The sequence below is a fragment of the Dermacentor albipictus genome, chromosome 6 (genome assembly GCF_038994185.2).
Source record: "Dermacentor albipictus isolate Rhodes 1998 colony chromosome 6, USDA_Dalb.pri_finalv2, whole genome shotgun sequence".
Classification (NCBI taxonomy): domain Eukaryota; kingdom Metazoa; phylum Arthropoda; class Arachnida; order Ixodida; family Ixodidae; genus Dermacentor; species Dermacentor albipictus.
This window is the reverse complement of record NC_091826.1, coordinates 19,783,775-19,810,074: the sequence shown is the minus strand read 5'-3', so window position 1 is coordinate 19,810,074 and position 26,300 is coordinate 19,783,775. Positions and strand designations below refer to the sequence as shown.

The 26,300-nt window shown below is 43.0% G+C and overlaps 1 protein-coding gene and 1 long non-coding RNA gene across 7 annotated transcripts in view; one reads left to right on the top strand and one right to left on the bottom strand.

The window, feature by feature from the left end:
• Positions 1–26,300, top strand: part of LOC135921028 (uncharacterized) — an 88,048-nt gene that overhangs the window by 9,305 nt on the left and 52,443 nt on the right. For all 4 annotated transcript variants that reach the window (XR_010570414.1, XR_010570413.1, XR_010570415.1 and 1 more), the window contains exon 2: positions 20,184–20,323. This is a non-coding gene — a long non-coding RNA (uncharacterized lncRNA). The remainder of the gene's footprint in view (positions 1–20,183; positions 20,324–26,300) is intronic.
• The window catches only part of LanB1 (laminin subunit beta-1), a 60,876-nt gene that overhangs the window by 6,933 nt on the left and 27,643 nt on the right, over positions 1–26,300 (bottom strand). For all 3 annotated transcript variants that reach the window (XM_065455326.1, XM_065455328.2, XM_065455327.1), the window contains 16 exons: positions 24,387–24,514; positions 23,471–23,663; positions 21,828–21,971; positions 20,175–20,406; positions 16,280–16,443; positions 13,986–14,270; positions 13,387–13,623; positions 10,778–10,969; positions 9,009–9,189; positions 8,400–8,584; positions 6,218–6,411; positions 5,166–5,396; positions 4,352–4,540; positions 3,293–3,456; positions 2,633–2,774; positions 520–696 (listed from right to left, as the gene is read on the bottom strand). In XM_065455326.1, coding sequence (XP_065311398.1) covers positions 520–696; positions 2,633–2,774; positions 3,293–3,456; positions 4,352–4,540; positions 5,166–5,396; positions 6,218–6,411; positions 8,400–8,584; positions 9,009–9,189; positions 10,778–10,969; positions 13,387–13,623; positions 13,986–14,270; positions 16,280–16,443; positions 20,175–20,406; positions 21,828–21,971; positions 23,471–23,663; positions 24,387–24,514 — 3,038 coding nt within the window. The remainder of the gene's footprint in view (positions 1–519; positions 697–2,632; positions 2,775–3,292; positions 3,457–4,351; positions 4,541–5,165; positions 5,397–6,217; positions 6,412–8,399; positions 8,585–9,008; positions 9,190–10,777; positions 10,970–13,386; positions 13,624–13,985; positions 14,271–16,279; positions 16,444–20,174; positions 20,407–21,827; positions 21,972–23,470; positions 23,664–24,386; positions 24,515–26,300) is intronic.

Genomic DNA, 26,300 nt, shown 5'->3' with positions numbered 1-26,300 from the left:
CTTGATTATATCTTTAATCCTGGCCACAGCGGGAGCATTTTGATGGGGGCGAAAGGCCAAAACAACCGTGTACTTAGATTTAGGTGCACGTTAAAGAACCCCAGGTGGTCAAAATTTCCGGAGTCCCCCACTACGGCGTGCCTCATAATCGGGAAGTGGTTTTGGCACATAAAGCCCCATAATTTAATTTCTTATTATATTTTTTTCATCACATGTTTTGACACTTTTCGCGATTAAATGTAGCTGGGGCATACCCAGCGATACACTTTTATCACCATTTTTATCTCCGGGATTGGCCGGTCGTGAGCTCTGGAGTGACCGCCACCTTTTTTGCCTACGCACACAAACTGCCAGAACCTAGCGCATAACAGCTCCGCTGTAATGAACATTATTAAAGTTAAGCATTCGTGTTTCCTTGCCCTTGTGTTGTCCGTGGTGTAGAAAAAGTTTGTTCGTTACTAGCACAACTGTATTACTGCACAAGCAGTAGAGTATGCTGCGCAAAACAGGGAAACGTACCGTGTGCGCCTGTCCCGCTAGACGTTCGGCCCCCTTTGCTTCGTTGACGGCCTTGCGAGCATCCAGGTTGTTCTGGGTGTACTGCTTCTTGAGCTCAGCCAGTCGATCCTGCAGTCCTCCGACCTGGTCCAGAGACCGGTTGGCCACACCTTGCGCTGTGTAGGCGGCTTCCTCGATCTGCAGCATGCAAAAGTTGTACAGCTAGTCAGGTCATGCCCAGACACGCCTAGTGATTCTGTAATTGTCTGTATGTGCCTGTTGCTGTGGCTTGATGGCTATGGCGTTTTGCTGCTGAGCACAAAATCACAGATTCGATTCCCAGCCATAACGACTGCATTTCAACGAGGGAGAAATGCAGATATACTCATATACTTAGTTTTAGGGGCACGTTATGAAGAAAGCAGGTGGTCAAAATTATTCTGGCATACTGCCTCATAGGAACGGTGTTGCTTTAGGACATTTAATTAAGCTCCCTGAACCGATCAGTCTGCTGTACATAAAAAAAAAAGTTTATTCTGTCCCATGATGTGTAATCAAGGCTTTCTCTGGAAAATATATGGAATGCCAATATGTTCCACTGCAATTTTGTTTATGGATAACTCAAAACTGATGCTGATCTCTGGATGTCTATTGAATGGACATAACTTGAGCACTGCTTGTGAATTTTACCTATATAGTATGTATGCTGATTATTTTTATTCACTTAATAATAATAAGTAATACAATATGTGCCATAAATGCTTGGTGAACAATACAGAAGTAAACTTCAAAGACACCTTTATTTCAAAAGAAGGCTGCGAAGAATATTCTGAACAATTAAACAGAGGCAAATATGGTAATAGAATATATATATATAAAGGCAACCCCCATGATGTTCCCCGTGAGGTGCCTAAATTCGGGTAGAACTGTAGTACTTTTGGAGGCTTCACAGCAGAACACCAAGGTTCTGAAGACAAATAAATCCACACTTTCTTGTTTTGGTTGTTTTTAACTGTTTGGTGGCCAGAACTTGTCCAAGCAAACCACTGATAGATCATGATGTTGCTTTTAACAATAGTTACCATTTAAAATGTGTTGTTTCTTTAAATTTGGGTAATTTTGCATATTTTTGTGGCATCATCTTACATCCTTATTTTACAAATTATTTTCTTTGGTCTGGAGTGAAGCTGAATAAATATCTGGCAATGAATCCGATGTGTTTTGTAAGTTTTGATAAGGACAAGCCCAACTTGGTAGAAAATGGGTAAAAGGAAGAAATAAAGCAGCCACTACAACACGTGCAAGCCTTTCCATACTATTTTCGCCCCTTATCTCAATATTAAACAAACAGCACTCATATTATTGTTAAGATCAGCCAATCAATTTGGTGGATAACTAAGCACAGTATAGATTCAAATGAAAATAATCGTCACACCTTCTCAAGACGTTTAATTAAAGGGTTAGTAAACCATTCCTTCAAAGCCATATTTACGTTAATTTTGCAATAACAGGTTGATAAAGGAGGAAATGAAAAAATGAATGGGATGGAAATGAGTTCCATTTTTCCAAATTTGCACTGAAGTGGCAGGAAGCCAGTATGTCAGCGTGGCGTCACAAATTTCAATGTATTTTTTGTACCTGGGCTGCTGTAGCTCAGTAAAAGCTCTTGAAAGTTGCTCAGTTTAGTCCTTGGCTCTTTTAGAATACAATTTATAGTCCACCTCTAAAATAAAGAATTCGCTAGGCTCGAGCAGACATCGTCAAAAATCCATGACATCACGACAACCTGCCGTTGGAACGTCAAGGCAGAACGCCACTCAGTCTTTTGTTGCATTATTTTTCTTGCTTGTGAAGCCTTTTTTTTTATGGTAAAAGTAGCTTTTTTAGGTACTTTGGAAAGGCAATTTATTAATACCCCAGTCACACGAGGCATTTTCAATCGCGATTGAGACTGACTGAAATTGAATGTCTGTATTGTGATTGGCTCCCTTCCGCAACTTGCCTAGTGCGATCGAGGATATAGATCCTAACGAGGTTCAATCCCAATCGAAAGCGCCCCGTGTGAATAGAGTACATTACAGCTCCTCAAGTTATTTCTTGTTTTAGTGTAGCCTGAACATGGGAAAGTGCATACCTGCGCAAGATCTTCCTCGGCTGTGTTGATGTGCTGTCGAGCCTGATCAATTGCTTGCTTGGCCCTACCTTGGGCTTCAGCGGCATCGTCCAGGTTTTGCAAGACCTCCTTGGCGGTGTCCAAAATCTTGTTTGCCATAGTCCTGTGCAAGCAGCCGATTAAAGGTGCGCATGTTGCCGAGTGTGTGTTTGTTTCCTCTTCACACATTACTGTGAATAACAGGCTCATAACCACGTCTTTTGGCGGAAAGTAGGGCATAATTGGATTTGTTAACGCTGAAAATGAAGGTCTGTGCCTGCTCAAAATGGGTCGGATATTAGTAAAAGGCTTATTAGCAGTTACCACAACCAATGAGGGAGAACAGACACATAGCAGCAACTTGAAAATGCAGTCAGGGCTTCTTGCCTCAGCATCTGCATTGAACTGGTGATCCAAGTTCCAACAACTCTATGCAATGCCTCATGAAAAGGTAGAACAGTCTTATTGCGTACTTTTCCAGTACCATTATATTTGAATGAAAACATGTTTCAAAACCACTTGTATGCAATGTGCACAAGCTTTGAATGCAGGACGACAGTGTTGATTAATAAAGCCAAACCTCGTGGCTAGCCCAATACTGGTTACCAGTTGTCTTGCCAATGATCTATTTAGGGAGCGTACCTTGCACGATCTGCCTGAGCCTTGAGGTCCTTTGCAAGCCTGAGATCATCCCCGGTTTCTCTCAAGATGGCATCGATGTCAGTCAGGCTAGCTATGGTTTCATTAATTTCCTTCGCCAGCTCACGAATTTGTTCAGGTTCCAGCGAGATGGACAGACCAATACACTGCATCAAACGAGGATGTCGGGTAATCAAATTAGCAATAAACAGCAACACAAAGATTGAGCAGAAACTATCAGAAGGTGATTGTCAAACTGATGGCGTCCTGACAGATATGCTAAGATGTGCTGCTGGGAACAGTTTTTCGTTAGCTCTATCGGTTAACGCTACTAGGATTGTCGGTGGTGTGACGTATGGAAGTGTCACAGTGCATTTGAAAAGTAGCCTTCAGCCTCACCGTGAGACATGATGAGGGGCACGCTGATGTATTAATTTTCGCTGCACCTATGCTTACACGATCAGATACACGGTGCCAGTGTCTTGTGAAGTGCTACCTGTGCTGCAAAGTGAATTTTTTCTTTTTTTTTAAATCCAGTGCTCCAGCATAGCGCATTGTGTTCAACAAAGGAACAGTACATGCGTGGAACACTACATGCAAATTCCGTGGTTTTTCACTACGCAACGAAGGCTGCAGTCAGCCAGGACAGCATGGATACATACAGAAATGCGCGCGCACACATATCCAGGACAACATGCCATAATTACAGATGGAATTTTTGTATAATTGCTGTTGCAATAAAAAATTCAAGGGCCTTCTGCACTGTATCGTGCAGGAGAAGGGAGGCACCAGCTGGGGCCACTGACACTCTACTACAACCTTCTGACTAGGTGCACCAATTTTCATGCTGCTTATTTCATTAGATCCTGATCTCTGTGCAGCTGGGACATTCGCATATCAAGCATACTTCAAAGGGGCCAAGAAACACTTTCGATGGTTATGCACAAATGCACTGATGTGTTAAAGGGACACTCTAGTGAAGATTCACACGTGTCGGCCGGTACAAGTAAAATAAGCGCCTCGGAACATTCCTTAGTTATTGAGGAGCTTCGATTTGCGTACCTCTTCGGCGAGAACTCGAATTTCAGCTGGTCTCGCTCCTACTTCACTCAGGAATTTGTCAATACGGTCTAGCAAGTCCTGCAGGTCATTGCCAACTTCTTCAGATTGATTCTTCGCCATCTGGGAGCGTGCAAAAGCCTTCTTCGCTTCTTCGAGGGCCCGTTGCGATTCCCTTTCTGCTGAACCAACCTGCATGTGGGGCATGGACAAGAACTTGGGTCAATCTATGTCGACACACTTAAAACTTTCCAATTTTCTCATAAAAAATATTTTTCATCTAGCATACTAACCTTCAGTTACGATCACTTCAGCTAGATTTCATGCAATTCAGCCCCAGACACATTGGAGTCTATGGGCGACAGCATTGCCTGCACTATGTCAAGACAGCTTCTCACTGTGCGAGGAATGCTGTTGCCTGTATGTGCCGACAAATCCATTGCCAAGTTGCGCAAACTCTCATTAAAGTGATTGTTCCCCCAAAAGTGATTTATCAAGACTGGCCTCTGTCTGGGCTTCTTACCGTGTACCAACATTTCTTTTCATGAGCATTTTCACATTACCTCCCATCAGTTTACAGCAACTGTGAACTTGTGCGTAAGAGCTTTTCTTTGAGCAAACTTCTGCAACTTTTGCTGCTAAGTGCCACCCGAACCAACCAGGATAAAACAGCAAAGACTAATCACAACAACATTGCAGTGCCAGCATCGACAGCTCATGTGTTATGAACACTAGACTGCATCTCGAAAGGGAGAGGAGCGTTAACTTGACACACATACAGTTTCTGTTCCTGGCATGAAGAAACGATGCCACCCACCGCATTGAAGAGATCTCGGGCTTCCACTTCTTTCTTCCCGAGAATCTGGTTGGCATCGACGGCCATGGTGAGCGTGTTGTTAGCACGGGTGAGAGCACCTTCCTCGCAGCCTAGTCCACCACAGTGGTTACAGCCTGCACCTCCACAGAGTGAATCGCAACGGTCCACTGTTCCTCGTCGGTAGCAGACAAGCTCGTTGACGTCGGAGATTTGATCTTCCAAATCAGCCACCTGAAACGGTGTGTAAACATATCAAACTCATCCTGTGATCTTGCATTTCTGTAACAAAGTTCAGAACAGTGAAGAAAAAAAAAAAGGATGTAGAGAAAAGTGATGCAAGATACTGCCGTGATTTTGCATGAACCAACAACAACTTCGCCAATTTTCAATTCATTTTCGGTTGATTTCTACAATTGCAATTAATTTTGGTGCACATTACTTTGCGCAGCATTTGAAGAAAGTCTCCTTCATGGCATAAATGATGTAGCCCAGAATGCCCTTTCCGTCCTGTCACTGAGGGTAATTTGGCAAGCACGACAAGGACATGTTCCAGGATGTAAGAAAAATTAAAAGATGGGCAGAGACAGAAAGGACGACAGAAAAGGCGAAGTGCTCTACCTTTTCTGACCTTTTTTCTCTGCACGCTGACTGGAACATATCCTTGTCTAAATTGTAACTAGCCCAACTCTCTGCCTTAATTAGCAAGCAAGTCATATACTCATGGAGATGTCTCTGCTAGACATTTTGGAAAAGAATATTGCAGAAGCCATCGAAGATGATTGTTGAAGTCCGCCGTAGCTTTCTAGTTATCCTGGAGTGTTTCTCGCGTTTTCCTTGGACCGTGGGGTACCGCCTCCTCTTATGGGCTGATTGATGATCAATCAGGTGCCTCCTCCTCTGTGCAAGCACTTACCTCTACACTCTTTACTCTTCTACTCCTCAATCTTTTAACCCTTCACGATGTTAGATCGATGTCCGCCAAACACCGAAAGCTGTTGGTTTAATATAAGAACAGCATAACTTGCATAAGCAACCATAAGTCGATAGCTCACCTCTTGCTGCAGTTTGTGCAGGGCATTCTCATTCTCCTGGTACGTGCGATTGTATGCGCTGGCCGTGTCTTCCAGTTTTCGCTCAACGTAACGACGCGTGGCCTGTGACTGGACAATGTCGTCTTGCGCTCCCCGGACTCGTCCCTCGGCCATCTGGGACCTCTTTTGGGCTTCCCTTGTGATGTTTAGTGCTCCTGCAAAGGAGTGTTACCAAAGAAGTCGTATCACGAACATGTGTACACTTCAACACTGCTGACCACAAATTTCCAAAACAGGTTCCAAGAAACCTGGGGCTTTCCATGGGCAGCATTTGTGCATTCCATGAGCGTACAAATTAATGCACAACTCTCGCCCTCATTTTAGTGGAGTTGGTTTATGACTATGCATACCTCTTGAAGTTCCCGCATCACATGAACAATAAGTGCTCCCACCACCTGTTTCTTATAACGTAACTTTAATATAGTGAAGTCGCATCAGACATGAAAATACTATTTGTTATATCTGATATTCGTTATAGGCAAACATTCGTTGCGTGCTGATACTGATAATACATTTTAGGGTTACTTTGGTATTTCCAACAAATAATTATGTTAAGGTTCAACTATATACAGTAGACTTCCGTTAGTTCAACGTCAGTTAATTAGACCTTTCGGTTAATTCGATCCCACTGGACATCTCAGCCAGAGCTCATGCATTTCTGTGGGCCCAAAATTTCGTTAGTTTGATCCTAAAATTGGCCTTCAGCAGATAATTTGAACTTGACCAATCAGCATGCACACGTGCTTGACCCCAATAATGGCCAACGTCTGTCTCAGTGGAGGTTAGAGGGCAGTGAAAGTGTTGAACACATCCGTAGAAAATGCCTATCTTCAGCTTGCCCTAGGAAGATCTTTAAGCAATAACTGTAGCTTACAATGTCTGATAACGGTATTTACGTGATTCTAATGCGCACTTCTTTCTTTTTTTTTTATGCGAGTGCACTGCGTCAAAATTAACTTTATTGACTTAAAAACAATGATGTGTGGTGAAGCTGATTTTAGAAAAGCAGTTGTCATTGTGCAGCACATATTAGAATCTTGCCCATCTTTCTTGCCACAATATTGGGTGCATGTTAGGTTTATACTTTGTTTAGGTGCCTTAATGTCATTTCGACATAGTTTTCTACTTTGTACACAGAAAATTAGTGCCCGTTTGATTCAGGGGTGTGTTAGACTTGGGAAAATGCTGCCTAATGAATTAGCGGTTTGCTTTGTTTTTTCTGCATCTTATTTAGTTTGACCCGCTGGACAATTAGACCATTTTTATCGGTCCTGTCAGCGCAGAATTAATGGAAGTCGACTTCATCCACTTAATGACAACAAGGAGCCTTTTTATATATTTTAGTGTCTCAAAACATGGTGTGTGACACTGCAAGGTAAGGTTGGTTTAAGGACAGAAGCATGCCTGTGGGCTTAATTTTGGACTCAAAAATTAGTTTCTAACTGTCATGCTGCTACCCTGTTGCTTTTTCCCAAGCCGTCCCTAAGCAAGGATAATGTCCTTCTCAGAGCCACTCGCAGACTAAGTGTGGTGACTGTAAGCTTGCCATATGGCCTTGCACTGCACAAGAGTAACATGGCATCGGGGACAGCTAGAAGTGCCATGCTGACGATCTTGGTTGCCATGCTATCGACAGAATATGGTGGATGACTGGCAGTTCCAAAGGTCAAGTACCACGATGCTGGCCCCAATGAAGATTCATTTCATGAAGCCCAGCTCTTACAACTCGCATGTGTAAACTCATCATGCCATGAGGCAATGCACTTGCAATAATTTTAGTGGCCATGCAATTTTATTGCGTAGAACGAACAGCTGTAAAATCCCCTTGGAAATTTTTGTATAAAATTTTTCTTTCATACATCGAATTACTTACATATCAAACTTTTTTGTCATCCCTTCAGATTCGATGTATCTGAGTTCGACTGTAGTATACCTGCCCATAATTTTAGTTCCCGTAAAAGTTCATCACAGTTTAGGTTATCTACACACACTATTAGTTTCTTGGTACGCCATTTGCACCCACAATTCATGGTTGCACCCTAGCTGCCTATCTTCATTCTAATGTCTCTCAGGATCTTTTTTAATTGGTCTGTTACCCACTCTTCAGAAATTTTTACAACAGACCTTGAGGGTGCCCCCCTACCTTCGACGTTGGCCTCTTGCAGGGCTGTGGTGTTCTCGCGCAAAGCCTTGGCATCTCTTCCTAGTTCTTGCGCTCGCTCATGGAGACTTGCAAGCATCAGGTTGGTGGCAAAGGAGCGCTGCGTCACATTTCCTGACCGGTCTCCAATTTCCTCAAGTTGTATTTGGCTTTCAGTCAGGTTGCGCCTGCAAAGAGCAAAAGCTGCAGTCACACACTCGTAATCAACTTTTATTGTCAAGTTATTTGTAACCACCCAAGCTCAGTGATCCTAAGATATCAGCTCCTTCCACTGCAAGCTGCCGGCATGACTATGTAGGGCAACCCTATCACAGCCACTGTAATGAAGTATGTATAGTCAGCCTACCTAGGTTCACTGCAGAACAATGTCCGCTCCCAGGTACCTCTAATTACAGTCAGATAGCATAACAGTCTCATACTACCTAAAAATACCTTTGTTATACTCTATATTTGTTGTTTGCATATATTCGTTACGTACTGATATTGGCATGAAATATTTTAGAATTTACTCAGTCATATTCAATAATTCATTATACATGTATCCCTGTTCATTACACCAAAGTTTTAATTATAAGAGAAACAGCCACTGACCGGATCTCTTCAATGAGTGACTGGCGGTCCAAAAGGTCCAGGCCAGTGATGTTGGCCCCGCTCAAGACTTCTTCCACTTCGTGCAGCTTTTCTTCCATCTCTTGGAACTCGCGCGTGTAAACACCAGTGGTACCCTGCTGCTTGATTTGCCGTGCTGAGTTTATCATGTTCTGGGTCTCCTCTAACAGGGAAAAAGAAAGAACGAAAGAAAGCTAGAGCAAAATAAAATGTGATTTTTACAGTTGGGACAATGCTCCTCTTTATTTTGCTCCTCCCACATTTCACATGGGCCAGTATGTAAACAAAAAAGAAAGCGCCATTCCAATGTTTGACCACAGTTCACCAATCGTGATAAGCAAGTAAGGAGGAAGCCAAGGCAGAAACATGCACGTTGAAGGAAATATTTTGCGATTACTACTACATGCCGGCCTACATATTTTAACGAAAAGACATATTAAAGACGTCTTATGGTAGATAGGTTTTTGCCATGTTCCACCATGCTGATAAGTGGTAACTGGAACATCAAGGTCACAGATTTTGTGGACATATTTCTCAAAACTGGTAGAATTTCTGCTAGATTACTTTTTGGTATCAATTCCACAGTTGAGACCATTACAAAGTTAATTGTTAAGGTTCTGTTCATTAGCTAACATCAATTTGTCTTGAAAGTAGTACCTGCCTCCTCAACTAATCCAGCTGATGCAACAGAACTGCAGTATTTACCACAAAAGATCTTTAATAGGTTTTTCTTGTTTCTCTCTTTCACATAGAGTCTGCCATTCAGAGTCTGCACCACGCTACTCAAATCATTGCTAGGAATAAAAGGGGGGAAAGATACACATGTGGATTAAATCTAAAATGATGAATCTCATCCAAAACTAGCTATTAATCTGTTTTTCTATGTTAATGTTCCTGCTCTCCGCCCCTCTCACACAAAACTCCTGTTCCAAAGAAACAAGCACTTGACTCCCTTTAAAACTCTCTTAAGACAACTACTATGACAACAAAACAATTCAGACCTTTGCTAGCAATCCAATGGATCCAGCCCATTTCTACAAAGCTGGGCCAGTTGATGATGGGAACAGAGCTACAGATAATGTGCACAATGTCTGCAGTATCTCACAATCATTAGGATATGGGCTTGGCTGTAGAGAGGCATAAACTAGAGGGATCAGTAAGAAGTCAAATGCAGTGCAACATCACACCAACCCTTTTGCAAATCCAATGCCAGTTGGAAGCAATCCACTAGACTTTGCACACATATGAGCATCCAAACCAAAATGAGCATAAAGAGTGCTACCATAAAGTCCGGTTTTCTTTTCCCAGCTAAGTTGAACAGGGAAGTTCCATAACCTTGTGGCGGAATGGTCAGTATTGAATGTCGGCTAAAGAGCAAATAGCCAGCAACAGTCTCCATCAGAGCTGTGAAATGGCCAGTGCTTCAGAGCAGCCGGATGTCTGCTTCGGTACCCCTCTTACAGCGTAGAGGAACATGCATCGAATATATTGGAGATCTTATGAATACCACATTTAGATACAGTGAAGTGTTTAAAAGGAAAGAAAGTATAGCGATGCAGTTGCACAACATATGGTGAACCGGTCGCAAAGTATCGGGTAGATTTCGGGCTGTGGCAAAACAGATCCCCAAAGCTTCCAAAGGGTGTGGGAACTCCCTTGTATAGGCTTGCTCTATTTCGCGAGCAAATTGCTAGAATTCGCACACATCTACAAAGGGCTATCGCCCCCCCCGCCCCCCCCGCCCAACGTACCACGCAGCTCTTGGATGATACGGTCCCAGTTGTCGAAGCACTCCCCGCAAGAGTCGCAGTATGGTGCCCGTCCCGTGAAGCCACGAGCGCACTGCTCGCAGCGGTCGCCAGCCACTCCCGAAATGCAAACACAGCTGCCGTTGTTCCGGTGGCACTGGCTGGTGGCTGCCCCAGGCACGTTGCACTCGCACGCTGTTCAGAGGCAAAAAAAGAAAAAAGAGGTGTGTCTGCACGTTTATCTTAGAGACATTATACTATACAAAGGGGGGGGCAGCAACAGACTTACCAGAACGGGCAAATTTATGTAATTATTTAAAATATATTGCAGTCTGAGGACCAAGCAGGTGAACAAACACCAATATTTAAGAACATAGAGCAAGAGAACAATCTAAAAGTATTTGAACTAAAACAAGTAAAACAAAATCAAGATCGGTTGTACCTGACAGAACCTTCGTTATGTGTGCATCACTGTGTTCATGCGTATTCACTCCACTCCGCTATGTGCATGTGCATAAGTAGGCACATACATAGCAAGGAATGATGAAATGCAATGGAAAAAAAAAAACACTTTGTCCGATACATTCATATCCCGGTAATTCGAAATCTCGTAATTCAATTTGACGGATAATTCGAACTGCTCTGCTGGTGCCGGAAAAGTCTTACGTATCTGAATAGAGAAAAACTGCAACGAATTTGAACTCCAAAACCCACGCAACGGTTATTTTGAACAAAATCTCACTCCTGTGCACCACTTTCCGGACAAATCCAACCCAAAAGACCATAAGGTCACGTGCCATAAAAAATGACCAAGAAAGACGTAGAAGAAAGCAGAGACCAGGCGGAACCAGAGCAGTGCCTGTAGGAAGGAACCCCCAGTGCACACCTGATCACCTTACTATGCCCCCTCTCCTCCTAGTGTGCGCTTGATGACATTACCACTTGCACCACTTAAATGCCCACTCCTTCCCACCCCCCTCTCCCTCCTAGCACACTTGATCCCATTAATGCACACTCACCTACACGCTTCTCACAGTGCATGCTAGATCACACCATGTTTATTTATTTACTTATTTTGTAAAGGGGTGTATTTAATAACCCAGCTGGTAGTGTCAAGCTTAACGCATAGCAGGAACCACTTGATGGCTGAGTGGCTCTCTCTCCTGCCGCACTGGCGATCCAGCTGGCTCAGTGGTTGCACTGCAGGCATAAAATAGACGATCTGGGTGGCCTTGTCCATGTGCTCTTCTTCCTTACAATTTATTTATTTATTTATTTATTTATTAGGATTACCTACAGCACCAAGGAGGCATTGTTGTAGGGAGGTTACACTGCTCGCAGAATTGAAAGAAAGCGACAAACAAACATTGCAATGCATATGGAATAGCCAATTAACGATTAACATTGCTGCAGATGGTTAAAAAAATAACAATAAAAAAGCAAGCATTGTTAGAACATCCAATACAACAAATTATCAAAGAAGATAAAGAAAATACATGTTTCAAAGCATATTTTCAATAGCCATTAGAAAATTGGGGCCATCAGCAGTTTCCTGGGGTAAAGCATTACATTCATCAATTGCGCAAGGGAAAAAGACATATTTAAATGTGTTAATCCAACACTTTTGACTATGGTCCCTCCTGCATTTATTACATCATCTCCAACATTGAGCATGCAGGAGTACGACGCATGTCAAGCCACCACCCTTGTCAAGTCCCCATCCTTCTCTGGTCACCCTTATCTTATTGCACTTGGACTTTATATAGAACATGCTCTCTTTTGGCACATGTCTGATGGAGGAAAGAGACTTTTTCAGTGCGAGCCCAGTAGCGGTTTTGGTTAGGCACGCTGTAGTGCACAATTGATTGACTGGGCGTTATATGTAAAGGGTCTCTCCTTAGTTCAAAGTCCATTTTATTCAAATAAATTTCCGGTCCCCCTGGAGCTTAAATTAATGGGATTCTATTGTACTCCTATTTTGCATTTGTTTCTCGTGATGTCTTATGATGTATACACTTCATGCAATTGATTGATTGCACTTCATGCCATCGATAACTTGATCAATTGACACGGTGATGTGAGAAGCCATATAACATGCTTTTCTTAACATGTATACTACATGCATAGTTGCAAGTCATGCAAGGGGCAGACATCACAAAAATCATCCGAGGAGCTACTGCCATACTGCCGGATTTGTTCACGGGTATGACTGTTCCACAGCATGGTTCTTGCCTTGCCCATAAACATATACTTGAATAAGATTCCAAACGATATATGTGACCAGCTACCGCTCAGGGGTGTTGGCATAGTGACCCTGCCCTGAAAAGAAACTTATGCAGGTTGGCACCTGCATTTCCCACAAACCATTGTTCAACTTAGGTCATTGTTATTGTTGATTAGAAAGTACATATTAACCTGTTGTGGGGATAAATTTAACGGATGCAATGGCGTAGCATATATAAACCACACTCTTGAACCTGGCAGAAAGAAAAGTGGTTCAGGTTAATGGCGGCCTCATTAGTACTGCAGTTTTGGAGACCGTATTTGAAAGCCAATGCTATGTGGCACCGCACCTTAACTGCACCTAAGTGACAAATACTGAGCATACTCACGATAGCATCGGACTCGTGGGTCACCCCAGTGATTGTCCTGGCACTGATTGCACTGCCGCCCACCATGGCCTGGCTTGCATGGACACTGGCCGTCAAACTCGTTGCACTTCAGGTCATAGGAGCCAAGGGCGTCGCAGCCACATGCCTCGCAGCCTTCGCCGCTGGCAATTTTCCAGTAGTTGGGAGCGCAGCGATCGCAAGAGATGCCCTCTACATTTGGCAGGCATGGGCACTGGCCTATACATTGCAGGAAAAAAAAAAAAAGAGAGAGAGAGAGAGAGAAGCATCACTGAACTGAAGCAAAGCCAGTCATGGGTAAATGTGTTGTAATCCTACGACAACGAGTAATAAGAAAGATCTAGGGCACAAGAGAAGTTAACAGAACTAGTACAAAGGGCACGACCGTGGCCTTCATAAACCGGCCCTGTCTATAGGATGTGTATGGCAGAGAGGCTGGTTTTCCTGCACACCTCAGTTGTCTAGTGGTTAAACCCTCTACATTTTCGAGGGCTTCAATGTGAGGTGCTCCCTCAAGCTGGTATCCGTGCAAATATGGTGAACGAATGAAATTTCCTTGTGACATTTGGCTTTGTACGCACCGGTCACGGGGTCACAGTATCCTCGGTTGGGGTCCAGGCCAAGAAGGTTGCACACACACTCGTAGCACTGCTGGAGCGAAGCGTTTCCGTAGTGACCCGGCTTGCAGCGTTCGCAGTGAGAACCTTCTGTGTTGTACAGACAGCGCAGGCAGACGCCCGTGCGCGAGTCACAGTTGCCCGGTTGGGTCTCATCGACATTGCCGCTGCATTCACAGCGCCGGCAGGAGCCACCAGGAACGTTGGGTTCACCATAATAGTTGTTGGCACACCGGTCGCACCTTTCACCTGTACGTTTGGGAGGCAGTGCCACAGAAATAAATAAATAAAAATTGCAGTTGCAGCTACCAGGAACTCTCGGCACTTTGCATAGCTGCACTCATTTGGCGGGTTGTGAAAAGTGAAACAAATTTTCAGAGGATCAAAGAGACAGAAAAGGGGATACAACTATGCTTGAGCTGTGTCCCTTCATTGTGTCTTTGTATAGTAAGAGATACTGCGTGGTTTAAGGTATACTGAATCTGATTAGAACGATTAGGTTGCCCCTTTTAAAACTTATTCAGTATCTTAAGTGAAAAAAGGTTGCCTGTTAGATCAGAAAATAAGGGATAAACTGCCTTTTTAAAAATTTATGCAACTAAACTGCAGCTTACACATTCTGGTGACATTAATGGATTCCACGTTGAAGAATCCTTTTAATTATGTGGCCACTGTACCATTTTAATTAAACTTGATGCATTTAGAAGACACAGCCATGCTCCAAGACTCTTATTAAAAGCTTATTAAACTGCAAAAGCTCTGTATGCGTCTATATCACTGCAACAAAAATAGATGCAACAATACTGTAAACTCCATCTCATAGTGCGTCTAATCTCGGCAAAAAAATAAATGTCTTAGGGTTAACAATGAACTGTTAGTGTGGCTATGCGAGTCACAAAAGCCACACAGTGAAAGTTTGAGCCATGTGCGGCATATACATTTTCCCTTCAAATGCTTTAGTAGGGAGCTGCCATCTACAGAACTGGTCTTGTTGAAGAGCCATGAAAAACGACTTCAAGTTTTCGTTTGTTTTATTTTTTTCCTTTTGGAAACAATATTTTTTTAACATAGTGCCCAAATAAAAAATCTAATAGTTACTAGAATTAACCTTTTACCTTTTAAAAGCAATATAGTTCACTTAAATCAGATCAGCAGTCAGGAAACGAGAGCATTTTGCGTGCACTTCAACAGAGAAATCAGTCTTGGCCCGGAGTTAACACGTGGAAACACCAGGAGCTCTAATCTAAATACATGGGAACAGATTAATAATTTTTGGGGGCTTGCACTACGCTGAATTTGATGAGGCATGCTGCATTTAAAACAAGAATTCCCTGCCAACTTAGGGAGCATATCTTTTATTTAGGCCAGCAATGTTTTTTTTTTTACATAAGTGGTTGAAAATTGCAAGACTTAAAAAGGAAGAAAGAAAGAAATCTGAGGGCACCTAAGCACTTATACGAATTGTGAATTCGAAAGCATTAATGTCCAATTGAATGCCTCTGAGCAGACCTTCGAGTTTTGCGCTGCGAGTAATGTTTGCGTTAATGCTTGTTTCGGCCTGCGGTGATTTGGGAGAGTTGACGACAATGGTCGATTTTGCTGCCTGCCTTTTCGCTCCTTTTGCTGCGTTCTTCTGCTCCCTTACTTCATCTGCTGTGTACTGGCATGGATGGCCACATTTCACTACTGCCGAGGTTGCGGCTGCCGACAATGTAGATGCTTCAGACTCCATAGCGGTACGTGCTGCCCAAGCCAGCAAGTGCAAGCCAGCATCACGAACGCGCGACGTGCACTTGTGACGTGACATCGGAGCCAATGAGAAGCTAGGTGCCATTTTCTCACTGCAGACACCACTTACTTTTTTGCTCATTGGGCCACTTGACACTTTCGGTGGTGCTAGCTAAGCCAATAAAAGGAAGCCAAGCCAAGATAAAGGCACCCCACAGCTCTGGCAGCTACCATAGCAACAAATATTGCATCACTCGCTATCGGATTTTATCCTTACCTTATTGAGAGCATGGAAAGTAGAAATATGCCCATTTCAACCAGCTTGGTTTTGAGAAACATGCGTTTAAATGAGTATGGGAACCTACAAATTGTGTTGTAGGGAATCGGGGGATGATCAAGACTCAAACTTTTGGACACTAAAGAAACGAAGCATATATCAACTGTACTGCCCTTTTGAACACATACAATGGCACCTGACATTGCATTCATTCGCATATGGTGGCATTAAGAAAAATGGATCTCAAGCTTGCCTACATATCCTTGTGCACAGTGACAGATAACATTGCCAGTGCGTGGATCCAGGTCACAGCTAGTGGCGTGGTTGACACCACTGTCCGCAGTGCCCGGGCATGGGCACGGGCGGCAGGGGATGTCCACTCCGTACCGAGGGTCTCCATAGTAACCGACCTCACACCTGCATTAATTCAACAGTTCAATGGTTTGCAACTAAATCATAAATGTGCAACAAATCTGGCATCTGAGTAGTGTCAGCATGCTTTTCACATAACTTGGCTAATATGCTGCCTCAGATTTAAGGATTTATTTGTTAAATAATTGTTTTCAAACTGACCAAGGGAAAAGCAGTTTAATATCAATTTACACAGATAGTTTACTCTGAGAAAGCTTAATATTTAGGCAGGGATAGCACTGGGATAAACTGTGAACTTCCGTGTGAAATTTTTCTTCTGCAGAAGGTACAAAACGAAGAAGGGTATTGTTAAATAAATCTTTTGCAAATGATCTACACTGCCTATTCTTGCAAAGATTTCAACAAATATGTGTGTCACAATACATTTTCATATTAGTCCTGCACATAATAGTCCCAAGAGGAACGTGAACGGGCCCGATACAGTTAGACAAAAGTATAACAGACACTTTATTGGTGCAATAACTTAACTAACATGCTTGTAGAAGCCCATATGGCAAGCTTGAGAGTCGCATAATCAAGTCACTTCTCAGATTTGAAGCACATGCAACATTTATTTCAGGAATGCAGAGTTAAAAAAAACATACAAAATCGATGCAGAAAACATTATATTTCCTAAGGAATGACAAGAGGCACAGGCTTCAGATAGGAAAGTACTGACTCTTGCTTTGTACCGTGGGCTCAGTTCTTTAACTTTGCGAGTTTCTAGCTTTTTTATGCTCAGCTTACGGGACATTTTCTTGTAGCTTGGTGATTTCACACTTCTGCCATGGCCTTTTATGATTTTATTAGGCTTGTGCAAATATAAGTTTTTTGGTTTGAATTGAATAGTTTGAATAGTATGATTTGCATAACCCCTTGACACACGTGCCAGACATTGACAAAAAAAAGCTGGTTTACTCGCCAAAAAGGAAACAGGTTCATCTCTGAAGTCAGCTTGTTTTCAGGTGCCATCATTCAGGTATTTTCATGCAGAAATGCAAGTTCAACATTTCTAACAACTCCGGCAGCCCAGAAGATTTGTTTACTGAATACGAATTCAAGCTCACTGTGGTGCTTCAGTCTACTTAAAATTTTGCGGTGGTTGAGGCCGTGGTAGTGTTTCACGTCGTATGTTGTTGCGATGCTGTGAAGGGCGACCTTGACTGCGCAACACTGGCTGTTTATTTGTGCAAATTAAGCTTGAGGCTTTCCGTTGACACGCGAACTTAACCCACTTCTGTTCAGTAAGCGCGCATACGAACTTAGCAGGAACGCTCTCTGCTGCCTTTGCAGTCTTCAATTATGCCTGCACGCATGGTCTCGAGCCCGATCACCGATGGGCAGCAAATTTCCTCCAGTAGTTTACTGTCCACTTCCGTGTGTGCCTTGGCTGTTGGGCATAAGCAGCGCTGTTTTGCCGGGTGTCGGCAACCAAAGCTACTGTTTTAATGCTACCTGTCGTGGTTACTTAGTGGCTATGGTGTTGGTCTGCTAAGCACGAGGTTGCGGGATCGAATCACGGCCACGGCGGCGACATTTCGATGGTGGCAAAATGCGAAAAAGCCCTTGCACTTAGATTTAGGTGCACATTAAAGAACCACAGGTGGTCGAAATTTCCGGAGTCCTCCACTACGGCGTGCCTCATAATGAGAAAGTGGTTTTGGCACGTAAAACCCCATAATTTTTTTCAGAAAGTGGTATCAGCACGTAAAACCCCATAATTTAATTTTACGGTTTAATGCCGCATAGAAAATTTTAAATATGTAACAGTAAAATTTGGGTGCAGGTTATATGCAAATTTTGACTTAAGATGTGGCTTCATGGCAGCACGGCATGCACTGCCATCAAACCATCTTTACAGCAATCTTCTCAATGACCAGCATCGCAAGAAAGCTGGGGAACAGAGCTGCTGGCTGAAGGTACGACATAGTCTATGCACGGATGCGTGAATCATCTGTTTTTAGAAATATTTGAGTGTTGTATGCAGTTTTTGTTCCTTTTCTTTCCAGGGTGTTGTAATTGGGGGTGCAGCTTATATGCAAAAAAATTAAGTGTACAGTAAAAAGCTTGTTCATTAGCATTCTGCGGGGATGCTATGAAAATCCGAAGTATACAAAATTCAAACTAATGAAAGTCAAGACAAAAAAATTGCCCCATTAAGGCGCGTATATAGTCCGACATAGCAGGAGCGCGCGTGCGCGCGCTTGGGCTACGTCATGTTGGCGAAAACAATGTATATAGTTCGAAGCACTGGTGCAGCCAACGTAACTGGATGCCGCCAATGCGGTCCAACGTGCCCGATGTCAAGATGGCTGTTGCTCCATCCGTGCGTTCGCCGCGCCGACTGCGCCGACTCACAGTGCATGGCATGGAGAAAAAAGGTGCCCGTGGCACTTCACCGACTGCTACAGACAGCCGTTCAAAGTTTTCAAAACAGTGCGCGGATTGGGGTTTGTTCTGCGCATGCTCCGAAGAGAGCAGCCGACAGCGCGCATGTCGAAGTCTAGAGGGGACAGCATTTCGGCTGGCGCAGCATGACTGGCTGCAAGCAGTGCGCACCAAAAATGTCAGGCTATAAATGTGCCTTTTCACCGCAGGAACAAGAGCTGCACTCTAAAATGCAGTTGCGAAATGCACCACAACCTGCTGCAACACTGGTCCTCATTGTACTTTCGTAGCTGCATCGGCTGCACTCTGCAGAGTTTCACTACACATACAGGTGTGGCCATACAAGTATCCCAGTGATGCTGGGATACCTGTAATAGCCACGAATTTTAAAGGCTATGCTGTTTGGTACTGCGAGTGCCGATAAACATCACAGCCACATGTTTCAGACAGTACCTGGTGCCGTTTCTCGGCAGAACACCTCGTAGAGAAAAAGCATAGCCTCCAAGATGTAACAGAAAGATGTTAACACGTAAAAAAGAAAAAAGAACACGCAGCGCCACATCCGTGTTTTTATCTCTTGAGAGAAGCAACCTTCAACAGAGGTGTTGACCATGGCTGGCCAGGTGTGAACGCATCTCTCTCCATTCAGGCCTAAATGAAGGGCTGCAGATGGAAAAAACAAAGCGACGCGGCCCACACACTAGCACCTTCCCCATGCACAATGGCACAGAGTTCGAATTGTTGGTGGTGGTGTGGATTTCAGTGCTAATTAGAGGGATGTTTTACATATTGCTTTCAATACATTGTTGGACGGACTGCGGCAGCTACTTCGAATTATCCGAAATTTGAAATTAATGAATTATGACTTAACAAGCTTTTACTGTATTCGTTCATGTGAAATGTGTGTGTTCATGTGTGTGAAATACTTTGAATACTAAAATTCGAGCTGTAGCACATATCGTGGTGCTGCTGTAGATAGCAGAGTTTCTTCACGCTGCAAATGCTGGAAGAGCTCAGCAACCTCGCCATCCGCCTATTTCTACACAGAAGCACCACATATTGCAATTTTGCCCTTGTGGTTGCCAAGTACTTGCGCTTATCTCTTTTCAACTCCATTGTACAAGATAACATTTTCGTAATATGTTGTGATGGTGTTGTTGCTCAGAAGAGAGCGTACACAGCCATAGTCTCATTGGACTCTAACCCATCAGCCAACCGAGCTAATTGGCACACTTCCATCATTTGCATGCCAATTGAAGCACCACTGTAGAAACTCACATAGACACTAGAGGTCCAGATGTTCGTTTAAGCACATGTCACCATTTCTTTTTTTTTTTTTCTGCTCTAACCTGTCGCAGTGAGGCCCTGATGTGAAGTCCCGACACTGGATGCAGTGACCTGTCCTCGAGTCGCACGTGTCTGCGTGACCGTTGCAGTCGCAGCGCTGGCAGTTGGGGTAGTTCCAGAAGCCAGGCTGGCATTCGTCGCACTGTCGGCCGTACGTGTTAGGCCGGCATTTGCACTGGCCCGTCTGGGCATCGCAGAAGTTGTCCAGGGAACCAATTCCATTGCAGTCGCATGCTGGAAGTGAAAGCCTGCCAAGTCACTTTACCATTGGAGGCTATGCATCATATGTAAAGCTTCCAGATCCATGAATAGCGTTATGAATACACATTACTGGTGAGAAGTCGGGAAACAAATCCCCATGTCATGCATAGTACCAGTAACATGTAATTGTAGCGAGAGTCATGCATGCTCTCACAATGCTAATGCAGCTACAAGCACATTCTTTGGCAAAGAAGGAAAAAAAAATAATGAATGCAAACAATCATCATGGGAAACATTTGTTTGCCCAGGAGCAAGTACAGTTAAACCTCAATATAATGAACTTCAATATAATTAAATTCTCAATTTAATGAAGTATTTACATTTTTATAACATTATAACTACTATAGATAGTAGCAGTATATGTGTGTAACAGTAGCATGGTGTAGGCCGTATTCCTGAGCAATTGATCATATCAACACACAAAACCATGAATTCTGTGCCAGAAAAATGCACAATTTCTGCTCTACAAGATGCTGAAAACAGGGACTGTGCCATCTTTTGAAAGCTTAAAACAAACATGCTTCAACTGCTGTTACCTTTCTCTTGTGGTCTCTTGCGATTTCTAGTTTTTTTTTTCTTTTTTTTAACTTGTGACCAAGCACATAGTACAAGATAACATTTCGAGTCTTCTAAGAATCATTGGTCATTATACTTTCCACATCCTCCCTGCGTTGGTCGAAGCTGCTACTAGTTGGGCGAGTTGCCTGGGCTTTGATGCAAGGATGAAAATGTGTGTTAAAAAAGAAAACCATGTCAGTGTAGTGTTTGTGATGCTGACAGAAAAAGAATTTCTTTTCAGGTATATGACAAGATAGTAGTGCTCACGACTGAGTGGCCACATCTTTTGTACATATATTGCTTCATTTATTTCGATGCCCAGAGGCATTATATAAGGAAGTGATGAGAAAGAAGTGCAGTATCTATAAGTGACATGGTGGAGGTAGGTTGTCTTTGGGATAAATTAGTCAAAAGTGGAATTTATGTGACAAAAAGGAACAGCAAATTTCAGGAAGCGATCGGTACAAAATGACATGCAATCTGGCTTATTAAGGAATGGTACATGTGTCGACAGGGTTTTTTGAATAAACCCATTGAAAGTGCCGTGTGTGTTCCATCTGTCTAATTGTCTGTCTATGCTTATTAAGCCCTTAACTGCCGATGACGAGTTAACTTTTCGTGATTGTATTGCAATTTTTTTGCACGTCCAGGTGTTCAGTTTCTTGTAATCTTGACAAGAAAATAATGCACAATTACTATTGCGAATTTTTGCTTGCACTTCTACACATTTCTTTCGGAATTTGTCGTGGCATTTGGGGGTAAAGCGCATCGTACTTTAAATGTGGGTTTTCAAGTCAGGCACATAGAAATTCGAGCGCAGAAACTGCAGCACTTACGTCGGCAGCCTCCAGGACCGAAACCGTAGGTTCCGGGTGCACAGCGGTCGCAGCTGCGGCCCACCACGTTGCTCTTGCACTGGCACTGCCCACCCAGTGTGCTGCACACACTGCTGTGAGAACCCTGTGGGTCACACCTGCAGTCTGCGAGAGGAAAGAGCCACGAGAAAAAGCAAATAAAAACAAGGGGAGAAGAAGAACCTCGCTAGCAGAGAATGGGGTCATAATGCAACGGGACAGACGAAAGCAGATTCATAAGCACTTGGTATGTTGACATTTGCTCGGGGACAAAGCAGCCTTCCAGGCTTTTGAACGATTGTCTCGCAATGTGGCAAAAAGTTAACAACGCCTTCAACGATTTTCAACATGTTACAAGATTAAAGATATAAATTCTTTGTCAGATAGGGCAATCATGGGAGCTCCATAACATTGGCACGAGTTTAATTTTTGCTTTGTTTATTGTTTGGTGCCTTTTGTGTGTATTTAATTCATGTGTATTGCTCCAAGTTTTTTTATTTTGTTGCTATTTTTGTTGCACATCAATCTTACAAAAGCTTCTGTTCAGAATATAATAAACCACTAGGAAGTTGGTGCAGTGTCTCAATCACTTCTTACTTTTGTCCAAGTTTTAAGCTCATGCTGTTCTGGTTATCTCCAACCAAGTAGAACAAACCTGCACCTTACCCAGTTCTCTGTCTCTTTCACCTGCATTTCTCTTTCCTTGGCACCCATTCCGTTACTATAATAAACTGCCAGTTATTTACTCCTTGCAATGCATAGCCTGCCCAACTCCCCCTTTTCCTCTTGTTTTATCTATAGCATAAGCTAGCCCCTCTTTGCTATATGGATTATACCGACATATTGATGAAACTAAAGCCTGCCAGTGTAGCTGCTAGGCTCCAACTCCTTGGGCCAGCTTTGAGCTTAGCTCAATTTGCAAACAATTCCAGCATGACCAAAATTTTAAAGGGACACTACTGAGAAAATTTATTTTTATTTTGTTAGCAAATTTTCAATAATACTAAAGAAATAAGTCACTCTTACAGTGAACAAAGCCTTAATAAACCGGAAAAGATGCAACAATAAAGTTGCCCCACAAGCTTTGCGTGGCCTTATAGATTTTGATGGTGTGTGCATGGGCCTGGTTAATATTTCATCGGTAAAGATGGACTATACTGCGTTCTAAGAAGTCCAAACATTAAACTTTGCAAGTTTCAGGAACATTTAGTGAGCCGCAACAGCCCAAACACGATAATATACTCTAGAATTCGCGATGTCATTCTGATGTACAGGAATTCTCGTTTTTGATTTTGTGAAGTTCCCACAAGCAAAACATGAAACTTGAAGAAAGGGCCAAAACGAAGCAAACCGCTTCGTGTTGTCCCTTTCTTCAAGTCTCTTGTTTTGCTTGCGGCAACTTCCCAAAACCATGAATCACCGACTGGCTTACACACACACTCTACTCTGGTGTTGGTGGGAAATTCAAGAAATTTAACTTTGACCCATGTTTTCTATTGTAATAATCAACCTATTACTAGGAAGTTAACAAAAATTGAACTTTGAACGAGCACTTTGTCAGTTTAGATGGATTTATTGTATTTCTTTTGTGTCGCTTTAAAACAGACTATAGTGTTCTTCCTCACCCTGAGCTCCTTGGAAGACGTAGAAGCCAATGCTGTAGAGGTACTTCTTGCAGATTTCGGGAAGGGTGGCCCCTCTTCGTACGGCATAGAATGCCTGCCCGCAACGAAAACGTTCGAATTCTTCCCTTCTGTATTCGTTCGCCGGAGTTCCGTGGAAGAATGGGATGGCATTTATGTCGGGCATGAGCACCATCTGTGAAAGGGTGGGTCAAATTTGTTCACAAAGCTGCAGCTTGCGAAGTACACAGGCACTTCATGTTGGTATATAGGCTATGGTGATGGGACTGTACTGCTTGGCACATAAATAGCAGGCCTTCAGGTTTAATTGATTTATGCTACCCGATGTAGTGGTCAGGAGGGTAATGAGCTGCTGTGTTCAGTGACGAGCTCAATAACCTAAACAAATTTATGACTTGTTGGTTGAACTGAGCAGACGTCATGCTGGGAGAAGGCCTGTTTTGGCTTAAGGCAGGCATAACATGCATTTACTGAGCACCCTTTCTTTTTTGCCCAATGTTCTGTTTGAGAAAGATGCTGTAGATTAGGTACTTAAGTTTTCTCAAACTAGATTACTGCTCCTTTATCCTGTTCAGACGAGTGATTTAACATGGTTGTATGAAATGCATATTTGTTTTCCTCTGCGTCTCTGATAAAAGCGTTGTATGCACCCCCCCCCCCTCCTCTCCCGCTCACACAAGACCACCTAGTGTAATATTTCCAGGGAGACTGATTAGTCTAACTGAATTGTTAGGCCATTGCTGTCTGTAACCGTAGTAGTAGTACGCGTATGCAAGTGCCACCAACAAACAAGTGCTACCAAATCGGAATTGGCCAGTTAGCCTGTTTGGCTAGCTGGTCACTTTCACCAGAGATTTTATTGTCATAGCGTTACACATTTCAACATCACCAGACTCACCGAGTCGATTAGGATCGATGCTGAAGGCGTGTCCACCTCGCGGTCGTATTGCTTGAACGTCACTCGCACTTTGTAGTTCCTGCCCTTCTCCAAGCAGACGGGTGGTGCAACAATCACATACCGGTCACCTACATGGGGCAGTGTGCAGATTATTGAACAAACAAGAATCCAGATTCAATGGTGACTGTGTCTGCTCAAAATAGGTAACTTGCAAAAAGATGACCTCTTATGTCGTCCAAAATATACAGCAGTAGTGGACATCATATAGTGTGTAGCAATGACCAATGTGCTCTTCAAACCAATGAGGTATAATTAATTAGCATATCAACTAATTAAGGCATGCTGCAAAAGCAGAAGTGAAAGCAGTTAGTGCCCAAAGCATGTGCAGCTGGCCGGTACACTGAGACTGCCACCAGTTTTCAAATCTGTACCAGCTAACTTGCAACAAAGTGCCCTGGCGTCAACGCTTCACATTTGGAATAAGCCCTGCTTATGCAATCTCAAACAAAATAAATTTTTGTTGATTAAACAATTTACCAGATCGCACAATTTCCAGTGTATGTCAACACAAATAATGCATCAGAAAACAAATGGCCTTATCTCATCTGCACCGTTTCTAAGAGTCGCTGAAAGTGTTCATTGAACCAACTGGCAAAACACACAAGACGACATGCCAAGATTTGTTCAATACGTATGTATTAGTATGATACAAGTATGGTTTTGTGTTTTCAGTTTAAGCCAAAAAAAGAAAGTAAAAAAACATGCACTGATAAATTTTCTGACCATTTGGTTTCACATGAAGAACATCGATTGTGTGCCAAACTGTGGCCATGAAGATTAAGCTTTTTTCTACAACAAGTCCACCTTGATTTTCATTTTGCAAAGCCCTCAAAGATGTCTTAGGGTATTGAAATGCCATTGTGTCTTTTATGAAAAGCGAGGATGCCAAGGATAAGAAATGTGAGAAGCTGAATGCACTTGTTTCATCACCCAATACTGTGCCCGACTTGCCGCTCAAGTTGATGTTTTTAAATTCATCATCTGTGCTGTCAATAATTTAGGAACTTGAGGCAGAAAGCACATTGGTGTAGTGCATGTAGTTTACGAATACTAGGGGTTTGTTTTTGTGCATTAGTACTTAGTCAGTGGCGCACTCCAGCAGAGATAAGCTTCACTGCTGATGTTTCGAGTCTTCTAGACTTGCTAGATGATAGTTACTGCACCAGGATGGTTGTAGACCTACACGAGTACTCAGTTAAACTACTCATTAAATCATTAAAACTCCTTAACTCGGTACTCTTCTAATCATTTAAACTATAAGGTGCAGGTATTTATTTATTATGGCCAGTGTCACTGCATGCTAAAATCTGGCTTCATGCCCAGCTCCCATGTACTTGAATTCACAATATAGATGGCAACCAAGTTTGCATTTACTTGATTTTCTCGGAAGCAACTATACGAGAAATTATTCTCACTGAATAATAATAAAAGTAAGTTTTCTTTTGCATAGCACACGTACATAAACATGTAACATTATGTCCAGTGCAAGACCTCGTTCGAGCAATAGGCCTCCAATGTGCTGTGTTATTCAATAAATGTGTGATGAGAGAGGGTTATACCCAAAAGTGCAGGTCAGTACATCAGGATTCACATTCCATCAATCAGTGATGAACACACAGCACCGCAGAAAGGATTGAAAGAAGGCCCACTATCTTGTGCACGTTCGAAAAGCCGACATTCAGTTTCACCTCACGTAATTGGCCTAGACTGACCTAGGCTACGATATTGGTGTGGCCTGGACAATAGCGTGAGGCGAAATCGAACATTGGCTTTTCAAATGCGTACAAGATAGCGGCCCAGGCACCTTCTGGTGGTAACGCTATGAGTTTCACACTGAATACATGCACTGCCACG